Here is a 14,986-nt window from a genome sequence, read left to right as displayed (position 1 = left end):
TCCATATGATTTGGTAAATCAGTTAGATGGGGGTGGGAGAAAGAGTTAAAGATACCTGACATTAGTCTGGGTATTTGGTTTGTTTGACCAGTTGGATGATGATGAACTGAGATGTGGATGTAGTGTGGTGATGGTAATGGTAGTAGTGATGGTGTGATACTGCTGATTTTGAAGTACCTGAAAGAATTCAATGAATACATACCTTTGCTGAAGAGAGAGCTGGTGTACTTGGAGTAGTGGGCTTGAAATCATCCTGATAAAGGTGAAAGCTATAGCTCTAGAAGGAGAGAACACGGAAGACAAAACTATTTCAGGGGAGAACAGAGGGGGGGAAATCAGAAGAGTGTGCTGGCCAGGAAGCCAAGAGAAGACTACAAAGGAAGAAGTGTCAGATGCTTCAGAAGAGTCAGAAAAGGAAAGATCTGAGAAATAGCTAGTAGATTTAACCACAAGGATGACTTTTAAAGAACTATTCAGTTTGTGATTAAGGTGGATGGAGCCACTGCAGAGGGTGGAAAAGTGACTTGGAGGTGAAGAAGAAAAGAAAGATAGCTAGAGTAGGACAAAGGACCATAGAAGTGTTTTGTTTCCAAAGATGGCTGAGGGAGAGGAACCAGTGGAGAGACTGAAGGCACAGAGGAAGCTCACCTTTGAAGATCTAACATGTGGTAGCTCTGTTTCTCTTGGGGTTTCCCTGGTCGCTCACACAATAAAGAATTCGCCTGCAATGCAGGAGACTTGGATTTGATCCCTGAGTCAGGAAGATCTCCTGGAGAAGGAAATGGCTACCCATGCCAGTATTCTTGCCTGGAGAATCCTGTGGACAGAAAAGCCTAGTGGGCTACAGTCCATGGGGTCACAAAGAATCAGACATGACTGAATGACTAAGCATACATGCACACACACACTCTTTCTCTTAACAGTTCCATTAAGGGACAATTATTTCTGTCTTATAAATGAGGAAACTGAATCGCAAAGAAGGGAAGAGACTTGCCCAAAGGTTACTCAGATAGAAAATAGGGATGCTGAGTTGCAAACTTAGATCTGCCTGATTTCTCAAATCCTCTTGTTATAACTGTACCCAAAAAAATGGATAAATAATAAATATATGGAGTTGATGCTGACTTATAGGGGGAGCTAAAGTTTAGGGAGACCCATCCACTCACCTCACAATTTATTCTATGAAGTGTATATTTGAGGTCCCAGGCTAACAAAGAGGGGTTGAGGTCAACGGTGAATAAAAGGAGGTGTGTGGCCTTGAGCCCAGGGCTGCAGGGTATGGGATAGGATGAAAACTCGACTTCTGAAAAACCTACCAGCTTATCCTGATGACATTACAAACTGAGATGGGTGACTTTGACTTTGGAGCATTACAAACAGGACAAGAAAGGTCAAAGCATTAGGTTGAGTCAGTCACTGGGCGATGAGTGATTTTGTAGAGCCTGGGGGTAATGAAGAGACAAGAGTTGAGGGTTGAGGCAAGGCTCCAGGCTGGGTAGAGCAGAGAAGATGGGAAAATGCTTGACTCAGAGAGATGGGAAAGATTGAAGGCAGGAGGAGAAAGGGACAACAGAGGATAAGATGGTTGGGTGGCATCACCAACTCAATGGACATGAGTTTGAGCAAACCTTGGGAGATAGTGAAAGACAGGGAAACCTGGCATGCTATAGTCTATGGGGTTACAAAAAGTTGGACATGACTTAGTAACTGAACAACAACAGCAGAGAGATGGAGAAGCCATAGTTTCCAAAGAGTTGCTGGCAATCAAAGGGACTCCTGGATTGAAGTGGTCCTGGTGGAAAATCTAGTTGTCAACAGAGAGGAGGACTTGCCCTGGAAACCTCAACTATTTCTTACTATCTCTTTAAGTTTGTTTTACTTGAAGTATATTTCTTATAATGTCATTTCTTTATTTAATCATTGAATGCCATTCAGCATCCATTTCCTGAGCAACTCTGTTGCCTGAAGCATGGGACCTGAGTCTGAGTGGACATCACATATGAGGGGCTATAAAGAGGTTGAAAAGTAAAAGTGAAAGTTAGTCACATAGTTGTGTCTGACTCTTTGTGATCCCATGGATTGTAGCCTGCCAGGTTCCTCTGTCCATGGAATTCTCCCGGCAATAGTACTGGAGTGGGTTGTCGTTTCCTTTTCCAGGGGATCTCCCGACCCAGGGATCAAACCCAGGTCTCCTGCACTGCAGGCAGATCTTTACCATCTGAGCCACTAGGGAAGCCCATGAAGTTGTTGAATCTCATCTAAAAGGCTGAGAGGTAGAGTTGAGGGCCTGCCCCCATAAGACTGATGTCAGAATGCTCAGGGATGACTGCTTGACACCACAAAGCACCATTCTGTTGGCCTAGCAACTGCCAGACTAGAACCCCCTCATTAGCCCACACATTCTGAACTAAGATGCATCTACCAACTCCCTAGCCATGATGTAGGCTATGCTTGGAGTGGAGGAATAATAAGATGGATACAGGAGTCCTCACCTTGGAGTTTACACACTGATGAAGCACAGATAAGTGGAAATAAGATGTGAAAGTTCATGGCTAAGGCCTAGTTGTAATCCTTTAGAAACCCTGAGAATGGGCAGAGATTAGGGAAGGCTTCCCAGAAGTAGGAGTTTGAAGGGTAGGCAGAACAACATATGCAAAGGTACCAGGCTGTGAAATGACCTGATCTATTTTGGCAGCCATCTGTAGGGTCTGAAATAAGATGGAGTAGGAGTTAGAAGCAGGGTGCCAATGAGTGAGGAGTCTGATAGTGAAGGATAAGGGAGCAAGCATCCAGGCTTTTGATGGCAGCCCTCAGTCTTCTGTTTTTATCACCCACAGATCTGGCATATCCTCCTGCTCATAATGAGAATAGTTCTGCTCCAATCAGCCAAGGTGAAAACCTCATGGACATCACCAAGATTTTCTCCCTCCTGCAGCCTGATGATGAGGAGGACACCAACACAGGAGAGAAACAAGCTCTCAATCAAGCAGTGTACAACAATGATTCCTATACTTTGGACCAGCTTTTGTGCCAGGAGCGTTACAAAAGATTTATCAACAGTAGGAGTGGCTGGGGTGTCCCTGGGACACCCTTGCGCTTGGCTGCTGCTTATGGCCACCTTAGCTGCCTGCAGGTCCTCCTGGCACATGGTGCTGATGTTGACAGCTTAGACGTCAAGGCACAGACACCACTTTTTACCGCTGTCAGTCATGGCCATCTGGACTGCGTGCGTGTGCTTTTGGAAGCTGGTGCCTGTCCTGGTGGTAGCATCTACAACAACTGCTCTCCTGTGCTCACAGCTGCCCGTGATGGTGCTGTTACCATCCTGCAGGAGCTCCTGGGTCATGGTGCAGAGGTCAATGTCAAGGCGAAACTACCAGTCTGGGCATCGAACATAACTTCATGTTCTGGCCCCCTCTATTTGGCTGCAGTCTATGGTCACCTTGATTGTTTCCGCCTGCTTTTGCTCCATGGGGCAGACCCTGACTACAACTGTACTGACCAGCGCCTACTGGCTCGAGTCTCACGGCCCCGCACCCTCCTCGAAATCTGCCTCCACCATAATTGTGAGCCAGAGTACATCCAGCTGTTAATTGATTTTGGTGCTAACATCTACCTTCCATCTCTCTCTCTGGACCTGAACTCACAATATGATAAAGGCACTGCATTGTTGGTACAGGCCCGAGGTGAGTGTCAAGCAGACCAGCTCTAATAGGTCTCCTGGCTTGGATGTCCCAGGGACACAAATCACCCCCAAAGTTAATATTTCTGGGGTGAATTGGAGAAAGCACCATTGTCTTCCCTTTCTTGGGGCCCCAGTAGAAAAGAGGTTACAGATTCCTTTTTAGAGAAAGGCAGTGGCACCCCACTCTAGTACTCTTGCCTGGAGAATCCTATGGACGGAGGAGCCTGGTGGGCTGTCGTCTATGGGGTCACACAGAGTCGGACACAACTGAAGTGACTTAGCAGTCACTAAGATGAGGTAAGGTTTGCACAATCCCAATTTGTGGTTCTGGCTCTGCCAATGACAGTTTTGTGGCCTTGAACATGCTCTCTCTAGGCTTCAGTGTGTCCCCATTGGTACCATGCATTTTAGGGCAGGAAGCGGGACATTTCTTAGAAGGGAAAGATCAGTTAGGGCTGCAGTAGCCAGGGCAGGGTGGATGTAGGCTTGAGTGGGAGAACTACACTGAGAATTGCTTCTCAAAACCTGTTTTTCCTTACTGTAGCCACTCCACGGTCACTACTATCACAGGCTCGTTTAGTTATCCGCAGATCCTTGTGCCACACCAGCCAGCCACAGGCCATCGACCAGCTGGATATTCCCCCCATGTTGATTAGCTACCTCAAACACCAACTGTAATCTTGCAGCCTGCCCAGAAACCTACAATGCCTCCAAGAAATCACCTGGGGACCCAGGTAGCTGGAGAGAACTACAGCTCTACACACTCACCCAAAGCTGCTCTCCTGTATTATCCTCCACAATAAAATCCTCAGGGAATAAATCCTGGGGGCTGTTGTGTCTGGTGTGTGTTAGGTTGGAGGGGGCACAGAGTTCACTGGGGGAAGGTGTCTGGTTGGTCATGGGAAAGAATTATAGTGATCTGGGATTCAACAGGCATAGGAGCCTGACTACTGAAAGATAAGACTAACCCAGTAGCCTATACCTCCCCACCAAGATCCTTGAAACAACTGGCACCGTAATGTCCTAGGAGCAAGGTCCTGAAGAAAGCAGGTAAGTATAAGGGTAGCATCATCTTGTTCAGCCCTGTGTCTCCATTGACTCTCTGGCTGCTATTGTTACTGAACCAAACTTGGGTCCACAACCAATCTATTGACACCAGGTTGTGGTGAATGAAAGCCACCTTTTCAGGGGCTGTTGCCTGTCAAGACCAGCTTGACAAGCAGGGTTTCTGAAAGTACGATATGGCAAGAGAATGAGAAACAAGGCACAAGAATTCAGAGAAAAGTGAGGATCAGGGGACCAACACCACTCCAAGGTGAAGGCGCCGAAACTGAATCTAAGCCAGCTTTATTATACTTTCAGCTGTGAATGAAATAATATGCAGGGAGTTAAATTATAATATATGTGGCCTTCAGGGCCAAAGAACAAAATGATCATTAACCATTGAGTAATTAAGAAACAGTTATCAATAACAAATCAGTAACTAAGACTAATATTCTTATCTATAGATTTTCCACCAGATACATAAAACATGTGACTCTGAGACGCCAGTTGAGAAACAGTCTGGGGTTGGTTTTCTGACCCCAGGATCATATCTTGTTTTCAAGATTATGAACTGTTCCCTCTGGACTTGTTCCAAGAGTCTCATGCCTTATAGCATCCAGTTTATCAATAATTATACATTTCTTTTGCAGCCTTGCCAGGGCCTGCTTTTCTTTTATTCTTCCTGTCTCCTACAGTTGCCAAACACTTTATTTGAGTCAAATGACCAAGGAGTCTCCCATTCACTCACCTTGAATCATAGGCTGCATTATTGCTAGTCTATTTTATAGTCAAGATCTAGCTAGGAACACAAATTACCAAATATTTATGACAACAGATTTAACATGGAAAATGGTTACATAGGTGATAGGCAGAGGATCTAAGGACAGGAAGTTATAGATTAGTCATAGCAGGAGTCTAACACCATCCTTAGGCTGAAGGGGTAAGGGAAGAAGTATGTCCAGAGTCTAGGGACTTGGGTCATCTGATGAAAAGTGAAATCACAGGTCTATCATGGATTATCCAAACAAGAAGAAAGGAAGAAACGCCCTCTCCTTTACATCATTCTTGCCCATCAGTCTGCTTCCAGTGTCTCACTGGAGAAAACTAGAGGTCAAATAATATGAGAGCTTGGGAAACACAATATAGAGGGGTCAGCCCCTCTTGCAACATCTGGCAGAGCAGGACAAGGTGAAAAGTGGACAGTGGAAGGAGGTGGTATGACCTGAGCCAGGAATTGGATCACACAGCAGAACTGGAAGTATACTGACAGCAGAAGCCATAGAAGAGACACCGCAGAGATGCCACCAAAGGCACAAAAGGTATAGCTTAAGTACCCTGGCTTCCCCACATTTCTTACCCTCCCATCAGTGCCTTCCATTGGTTGAACCCAACCAGAAGGTGGTTGACGAGGAAGCCTGGGAAATACAGCCTGCAGTGGTCAGTCAGCCTATGGTGTGGAGAAGAACAGGGGAAGGAGGCAAAAGGGGCCTGAACCAGCACAGATAGCCACCCAAATCCAGATCTAGACACCTTCAATTTTGCTAAATCTTCATCCTTTCACAGTACCTTCTTTTATATCTCCTGGACAACTGTGGGTGAGGATATGGATGAGCAGTTAAAGAGATACAAGGTGAAGGCATAGAGGATGCAAGCCCAGATAATAGCTATGTGGAAAGTACTTTTGATGTTTAGAGCTTTTCCTGAGAGCTGCCTTGACAGACCCACCCCCAACACCCCATAATTATCTCCTATCGTGCAAGATGGGAGGCAGGGAATGGGCTCGAAAATTACTTGCCTCTCCTTCTTACCACCCGCACACTCCCTAGCTCCTAGGGCTTGAGAGCCATTAGAAAGGAAGGCAAGAAAACTGGCCATCTATCCCCATGGCCCTGCCCCACACAGACTCCAGACTTTCAAATGCATAAGGCATTTTGGATGGCAGTGCAACTGTTTATGTCCAAGAAACAAGAGAAGTAAAGGACTGGAATATACTATAAACACAGATTTCAGGGCAGAGAGCCACAGGTATCTTTTACCTTTCCTTCAATCTGGGTTCCTGATGGGTGAGGTGTCTGGGACCCCACTCCTTGCTCTGTTCCCCATCCCCTTAGTCAAGGTTTAGGAGATTTGGAGTCAAGTTCAGCAGCCCCATCTATTGGGTTGGCCACAAAATTCATTTGGGTTTTTCTGTAAGATATTATGGAAAAACCTGAATGAATTTTTTGGCCAGCCCAATACTTTAGGACCCTGGGAAAATACACCCTTCAAATGGGGCCTGCCCAGAGTAGCCTCTCCTGTGCAACCTAGAATACAGATTTTCTGGTTGACCTTTGAAAACGTGTGGATACTCTTGGCATGCCAGAAGACTTGCATTTGATGAGAATGTAGGAGCACATCAAATCCTAGACAGAGAGGAAAGGCTGAAACTCTATGCCCTATTTCCAAGATAAGCAGATTGAGAACCTTTCAAAATTAAGTGCCCATGTTATTCGTAGCTCAGCTCTCGAGACCTCTGAGCTATTGTTCTTCTACTTGCTTGTGCTTCTATGAACAGAAACAACTTAAAAGCCTGGTACCTTGGTCTCTTTCCCACCCAGACAAGAGACCAGGAGTTAAAATGGATCATCTCAAATGCTGATGATGAACCTTCTGAGGCAACTTTCCCTAGGAGATATGAGAAGGAGGTGCCTGGAATGAAAGCTCACTCTTGGCCTTTAGTCTCTTGTTGGCACTGCCCCTAGATGATAATCTAGCTTCCTTCCTATCCCCCATTACAATCACCAGTTTCCAGGTACTTTGTTTTCCCAGTTAGATCTTGACTATAAGCTAGACTAGTGGGAATGCAGCTTCCAAGAAAGCCAAACTTTAACCCTTCTCTCCCTCTCTCCCTGTCTCCTTCTAACATTTATTTTCCTTTCTTCTCTCCCTATGTCATACCCTCCCTTCTATACTGGAGTTGCCATGAGCCTAGGGCTGGCTCTGCTCTGCACATGACACTAACAAGTCTGCATTCTTTCCTGCAATAGGAAAATTATTTTGCTTTATTCAGAAATGTGGCTACCAAAGACAAGATACAAACTGCAAATGGTCCACTGTCTGCAGAAACCAGAGAGTTCTCTCCTTCAGCTACTAATTTGAGGCAAAGGATAATGGAATAGGTGGTGTTTGATTTTGGCCTTGAATGGTAGAAAATATTGTAATTGGTAGAGAGTGAAAAAAAAAAGGTATTAGTGGGGGAAAATCAGTCAACAAAGACATTGTTGCTGTTCAGTCGCTCAGTTGTGTCTTTATGACACAATGGACTATAGTATGCCAGGCTTCTCTGGCTTTCACCATCTCCGAGAGTGTGCTCAAACTCATGTCCATTGAATCAGTGATGCCATCCAACCATCTTGTCCTCTGTCATTCACTTTTCCTCCTGTCTTCAATCTTTCTCATCATCAGGGTCTTTTCCAATGAGTCGGCTCTTCACATCAGGTGGCCAAAGTATTGGAGCTTCAGCCTCAGCATCAGTTCCTCCAATGAAAACTCAGGATTGATTTCCTATAGGATTGACTGGTTTGATTTCCATGTATTCCAAGGGACTCTCAAGAGTCTTCTCCAACACCACAGTTCAAAAGCATCAATTCTTTGGTGCTCAGCTTTCTTTATAAACCAACTCTTACATCCATACAAGACTATTGAAAAAGCTACATAACTTTGACTAGATGGACCATTGTAAGAAAAGAAATATCTGTGCTTTTTAATATTCTGTCTAGGTTTATCATAGCTTTTCATCCAAGGAGCAAGTGTCTTTTAATTTCATGGCTTCAGTCACCATCGGCAGTGATTTTTAGAGCCCAAGAAAATAAAGTCTGTCAGTGTTTCCATTGTTGCCCCATCTGTTTGCCATGAAGTGATGGGACTGGATGCCATAATCTTAGTTGTTTGAATGTTGAGATTTAAGCCAACTTTTTTACTCTTTCACTTTCATCAAGAGGCTCGTTAGTTCCTCTTCACTATCTGTCACAAGTGTGGTGTCATATGCATATCTGAAGTTATTGATATTTCTCCTGGCAATCTTGATTCCAGCTTGTGCTTCATTCAGCCAAACATTTCACATGATATACTGTGCATGTAAGTTAAATAAACAGGGTGACAATATACAGCCTTGACTACTCCGTTCCCAATTTGGAACCAGTCTGTTGTTCCATGTCTGGTTCTAACTGTTGTTTCTTAACCTGCATACAGGTTTTGCAGGAGGCAGGTAAGGTGGTCTCATATTCCCATAGCTAAGATTTTCCACAGTTTGTTGGGATCCACACACTCAAAGGCTTTAGCATAGTTAATGAATCAGAACTAGGTGTTGTTTTCTGAAATTCCCTTGCTTTTTCTATGTTCCAACGGATGTTGGCAATTTGATCTTTTGTTCCTCTGCCTTTCCTAAATCCAGCTTGAACATCTGGAAGCTCACGATTCACATACTGTGAAGCCTAGCTTGGAGAATTTTGAGCATTATCTTGCTAGCATGTGAAATGAGTGCTCAACATTCAGAAAACTAAGATCATGACATCCAATCTCATCACTTCATGGCAAATAGATGGGGAAACAGTGGAAGCAGTGGCTGACTTTATTTTTCTGGGCTCCCAAATCACTGCAGATGGTGATTGCAGCCATGAAATTAAAAGACGCTTTCTCCTTGGAAGGAAAGTTATGACCAACCTAAACAGCACATTAAAAAGCAGAGACATTACTTTGCCAACAAAGGTCCATTTAGTCAAGGCTATGGTTTTCCCAGTAGTCATGTATGGATGTGAGAGTTGGACTATAAAGAAAGCTGAGCACCAAAGAATTGATGCTTTTGAACTGTGCATTGGAGAAGACCCTTGAGAGTCCCTTGGTTGCAAGGGGGTCCAACCAGTCCATCCTAAAGGAGATCAGTCCTGGGTATTAATTGGAAGGGCTGATGTTGAAGCTGAAACTCCAATACATTGGCCACCTGTTCTGGAGTGCTGACTCATTTGAAAAGACCCTGATGCTGGGAAAGATTGAGGGCAGGAGGAGATGGGAACGACAGAGGATGAGACGGTTGGATGGCATCACCGACACAATGGACATGGGTTTGGGTGGACTCTGGGAGTTGGTGATGGACAGGGAGGCCTGGCATGCTGCAGTTCATGGGGTTGCAAAGAGTCAGACACGACTGAGCAACTGAACTAAACTGAAATGAGTGCAATGATGTGGATGTTTGAACATTCTTTGACATTTCCCTTCTTTGGGGTTGGAATAAAAACTGACCTCTTTCAGTCCTGTGGTCACTGCTGAGTTTTCCATGTTTACTGGCATATTGAGTGCAGCACTTTAATAGCATTATCTTTTAGGACTTGAAGTAGCTCAGCTGGAGTTTCATCACCTCTGCTAGATGTTTGTAGTGATGCTTCTTAAGGCCCACTTGACTTCCCACTCCAACATGTCTGATTCTAGGTGAGTGATCACACCATTGTGGTTATCTGGGTCATTAAGATCTTTATTGTATAGCTCTTCTGTGTATTCTTGTCACATCTTCTTAGTATCCTCTGCTTCTGTTATGTCCATACCATTTCTCTCCTTTATTGTGCCCATCTTTGCAAGAAATGTTTCCTTGGTATATCTAGTTCTCCTGAAAAGATCTCTAGTCTTTCTACTGTTTCTTTGCACTGTTCACTTAGGAAGGTTTTCTTATCTCTCCTTGCTATTCTTTGGAACTCTGCATTCAGATGGGTATATCTTTCCCTTCCTCCTTTGCCTTTAGCTTCTCTTCTTTTCTCAGCTCTTTGTAAGGCCTTGTCAGACAACCATTTTTCCTTTTTGCATTTCTTTTTCTTGGGGATGGTTTTGATCACCATCTCCTGTACAATGTTACAAACCTCCATCCATAATTCTTCAGGCACTCTATCAGATCTTATCCTTTGAATCTATTTGTCACTTCCACTGTGTAATTGTAAGGGATTTGATTTAGGTCATACCTGAACGGCCTAGTGGTTTTCCCTACTTTCTTCAATTTAAGTCTGAATTTTGCAATAAGGAGTTCATGATCTGAGCCACAGTCAGCTCCCAGTCTTGTTTTTGCTGACTGTATAGAGCTTCTCCATCTTTGGCTGCAAAGAATAGAATCTGATTTTGATATTGACCATCTGATAATGTCCATGTGTAAAGTTGTCTCTTGTGTTGTTGGAAGAAGGTGTTTGCTATGACCAGTGTGTTCTCTTGGCAAAACTCTGTTAGCCTTTGCCCTGTTTCATTTTGTACTCCAAAGCCAACTTGCCTGTTACTCCAGGTATCTCTTCACTTCCTGCATTCCAGACCCCTATGATGAAAAGGACATATTTTTTTGGTGTTGGTTCTAGAAGGTATTGTAGGTCTTCATAGAACTGTTCAACTTAAGTTTCTTTGGCATTAGTTGTTGGGGCATAGATTTGGATTACTGTGATATTGAGTGGTTTGCCTTGGAATCAAACCGAGATCATTTTGTCATTTTGAGATTGCATTCAAGTACTGCATTTTGGATTCTTTTGTTGACTATGAAGGCTACTCCATTTCTTCTAAGGGATTCTTGACCACAGTAGTAGATATAATGGTGATCTGAATTAAACTCACCCATTCCAGTCCATTTTAGTTCACTGATTCCTAAAATGCCGATGTTCACTCTTGCCATCTACTGTTTGGCCACTTCCAATTTACCTTGATTCATGAACCTAGCATTCCAGGTTCCTATGCAATATTGTTCTTACAGTATTGGAATTTACATTCACCACCAGACACATCCACAATTGGGCGTTGTTTCCGCTTTGCCCCAGCTTCTTCATTCCTTCTGGAGCTATTTTCTGCTCTTCTGCAGTAGCATATTGGTCACCTAACAACCTGGAAAATTCATTTTTCAGTGTCACGTATTTTTACCTTTTCATACTGTTCACCAAAATCACAACTAGCTCCTGAACAACTATTGACAAGAGAATGTTGGACCCCACAAAAGAAAGATATTCTGCATCCAAGGACAAAGGAGAAGCCCCAACAATTTGGTAGCAGGGGCATAACATGTTTAAAATCAAATCTCATACCCACCAGAGATGCTCGGAGGGCACAAGCAAAACCTCATGCACACCAGGACACAGAGAAAGAAGCAGTGACCTCCACAAGAGACTGAGCCAGAACTGCCTTTGAAAAGTGTTTGACTGTCTCCTGTGGAGGCATGGGCCAGCAGTGGCCTGCCATGGGGACAGCGGCTCTGGTAGCAATGGTCCTGGGAGGCACAGTGTGTGGCATAAGTCCTTTGGAGGAGGTTGCCATTTCATGCAAAGATGGACTCGATAAAAGACAGAAATGGTATGGACCTAACAGAAACAAAAGATATTAAGAAGAGGGGCAAGAATACATAGAAGAACTGAACAAAAAAGATCTTCATGACCAAAATAATCATGATGGTGCGATCACTCACCTAGAGCCGGAGATCCTGGAATGTGAAGTCAAGTGGGCCTTAGAAAGCATCACTACGAACAAAGCTAGTGGAGGTGATGGAATTCCAGTTGAGCTCTTTCAAATCCTGAAAGATGATGCTGTGAAAGTGCTTCACTCAATATGCCAGCAAATTTGGAAAACTCAGCAGTGGCCACAGGACTGGAAAAGGTCAGTTTTCATTCCAATCTCAAAGAAAGGCAATGCCAAAGAATGCTCAAACTACCACACAATTGCACTCATCTCACACACTAGTAAAGTAATGCTCAAAATTCTCCAAGCCAGGCTTCAGTAATATGTGAACCGTGAACTTCCTGATGTTCAAGCTGGTTTTAGACAAGGCAGAGGAACCAGAGATCAAATTGCCAACATCCGCTGGATCATGGAAAAAGCAAGAGAGTTCCAGAAAAGCATCTATTTCTGCTTTATTGACTATGCCAAAGCCTTTGACTGTGTGGATCACAATAAACTGTGGAAAATTCTGAAAGAGATGGGAATACCAGACCACCTGACCTGCCTCTTGAGAAATCTGTATGCAGGTCAGGAAGCAACAGTTAGAACTGGACATGGAACAACAGACTGGTTCCAAATAGGTAAAGGAGTGCATCAAGGCTGTATATTGTCACCCTGCTTATTTAACTTCTATGCAGAGTACATCATGAGAAACGCTGGGCTGGAAGAAGCACAAGCTGGAATCAAGGTTGCCGGGAGAAATATCAATAACCTCAGATATGCACATGACACCACCCTTATGGCAGAAAGTGAAGAGGAACTAAAAAGCCTCTTGATGAAAGTGAAAGAGGAGAGTGAAAAGTTAGCTTAAAATTCAACTTTCAGAAAACGAAGATCATGGCATCTGGTCTCATCACTTCATGGGAAATAGATGGGGAAACAGTAGAAACAGTGTCAGACTTTATTTTTTGGGGCTCCAAAATCACTGAAGATGTTTACTGCATCCATGAAATTAAAAGATGCTTACTCCTTGAAAGGAAAGTTATGACCAACCTAGATAGCATATTCAAAAGCAGAGACATTACTTTGCCAACAAAGGTCCGTCTAGTCAAGGCTATGGTTTTTCCAGTAGTCATGTATAGATGTGAGAGTTGGACTCTGAAGAAAGCTGAGCACCAAAAAATTGATGCTTTTGAACTGTGGTGTTGGAGAAGACTCTTGAGAGTCCCTTGGACTGAAAGGAGATTCAACTTGTCCATTCTAAAGGAGATCAGTCCTGGGTGTTGCTTGGAAGGAATGATGCTAAAGCTGAAACTCCAGTACTTTGGCCACCTCATGTGAAGAGTTGACTCATTGGAAAAGACTGTGATGCTGGGAGGGATTGGGGGCAAGAGGAGAAGGGGACGACAGAGGATGAGATGGCTGGATGGCATCACTGACTCGATGGACGTGAGTTTGAGTGAACTCCGGGAGTTGGTGATGGACAGGGAGGCCTGGCATGCTGGAGTTCATGGGGTCACAAAGAGTCGGACATGACTGAGTGACTGAACTGAACTGAACTGAACTGAATATCATCTTTTTTTTTTAATTTTATTTTATTTTTAAACTTTACAATATTGTATTAGTTTTGCCAAATATCGAAATGAATCCACCACGGGTATACCTGCGTTCCCCATCCTGAACCCTCCTCCCTCCTCCCTCCCCTACCCTCCCTCTGGGTCGTCCCAGTGCACCAGCCCCAAGCATCCAGTACCGTGCATTGAACCTGGACTGGCGACTCGTTTCATACATGATATTATACATGTTTCAATGCTATTCTCCCAAATCTGCCCACCCTCTTCCCTCTCCCACAGAGTCCATAAGACTGATCTATACATCGGTGTCTCTTTTGCTGTCTCGTACACAGGGTTATTGTTACCATCTTTGTAAATTCCATATATATGCGTTAGTATACTGTATTGGTGTTTTTCTTTCTGGCTTACTTCACTCTGTATAATAGGTTCCAGTTTCATCCATCTCATTAGAACTGATTCAAATGTATTCTTTTTAATGGCTGAGTAATACTCCATTGTGAATATCATCTTTTATATGGTTTCTGGGAGAGTCAGATCTCCTGGTTCTGGTCTCCCTTTGCCAATCCCTTCCTCTCGTAGTTTGTAAGCTCCTATTCCTTACTCTTCTCTCACACCCTTCATCATCAAGTCTGGCCAGTTCTATTTTCCAAATACATCTAGAACTCAATTACTTCTCCGCATGTCTACTGCTTCTCCCTTGGTCTGAGCCACCATTACCTCTCAACTGGATCCCTTTAGGGGCCTCCATTTGGTCTCACTGCTTCCTTCCTTGATGCTACAACTCCCTAGCCATTTTACTAAGACCATGTCAACTTCTCAACTCAAAATCTGCAAAGCTTAGTCTTTAAATAATGTACAAAGTCATATGCCATCTACCTCCCATGTCCTCTCTGACCCCCTCTTCTACCACTTTTCCCCACACTCACTCTGCTGTAGCTATACTGGCTCCCTTGTTGTTCCTCTAACATTCCAACATGTTCCCACCTTAGCATCTTTTTTAGTTGTTGTTCCTTGGGCCTGTACTGCTTCTCTTCCACATATTCTCATAGTTTGCTCCTTCAGTTCCCTCGGATCTTTGCTTGACTTTCACCTTTTCAATAAGTGCTACCTCAACTGCCCTATTTAAAGCAGTATTCTCCCACCGGTACTCCTTGTACCCCTTTCCTGGTCTATTTCTCTTCATGTCATTTATTGCCTTCTGACATACAATATACTTTACTTATGTATTTTGTTACTTGTCTGTCAGCCCTCATGGAGCTTT

General features: G+C 43.9%; 1 protein-coding gene across 2 annotated transcripts in view; it reads left to right on the top strand.

The window, feature by feature from the left end:
- Positions 1-4,505, top strand: part of ASB12 (ankyrin repeat and SOCS box containing 12) — a 204,223-nt gene extending 199,718 nt beyond the window's left edge. For both annotated transcript variants that reach the window (XM_086390093.1, XM_086390092.1), the window contains exons 2-3: positions 2,838-3,686; positions 4,230-4,505. In XM_086390093.1, coding sequence (XP_086246219.1) covers positions 2,903-3,686; positions 4,230-4,363 — 918 coding nt within the window. In that variant the 5' untranslated portion in view covers positions 2,838-2,902 and the 3' untranslated portion in view covers positions 4,364-4,505. The remainder of the gene's footprint in view (positions 1-2,837; positions 3,687-4,229) is intronic.
- Positions 4,506-14,986: the final 10,481 nt, after the last annotated feature.

This window comes from Bos grunniens, chromosome X (assembly GCF_055505025.1).
Source record: "Bos grunniens cultivar Pamir isolate PY7600 chromosome X, Bosgru_T2T1.0, whole genome shotgun sequence".
NCBI classification, from domain to species: Eukaryota; Metazoa; Chordata; class Mammalia; order Artiodactyla; family Bovidae; genus Bos; species Bos grunniens.
The sequence above is the reverse complement of the archived record's forward strand: the minus strand, read 5'-3'. Positions and strand labels throughout refer to the sequence as shown.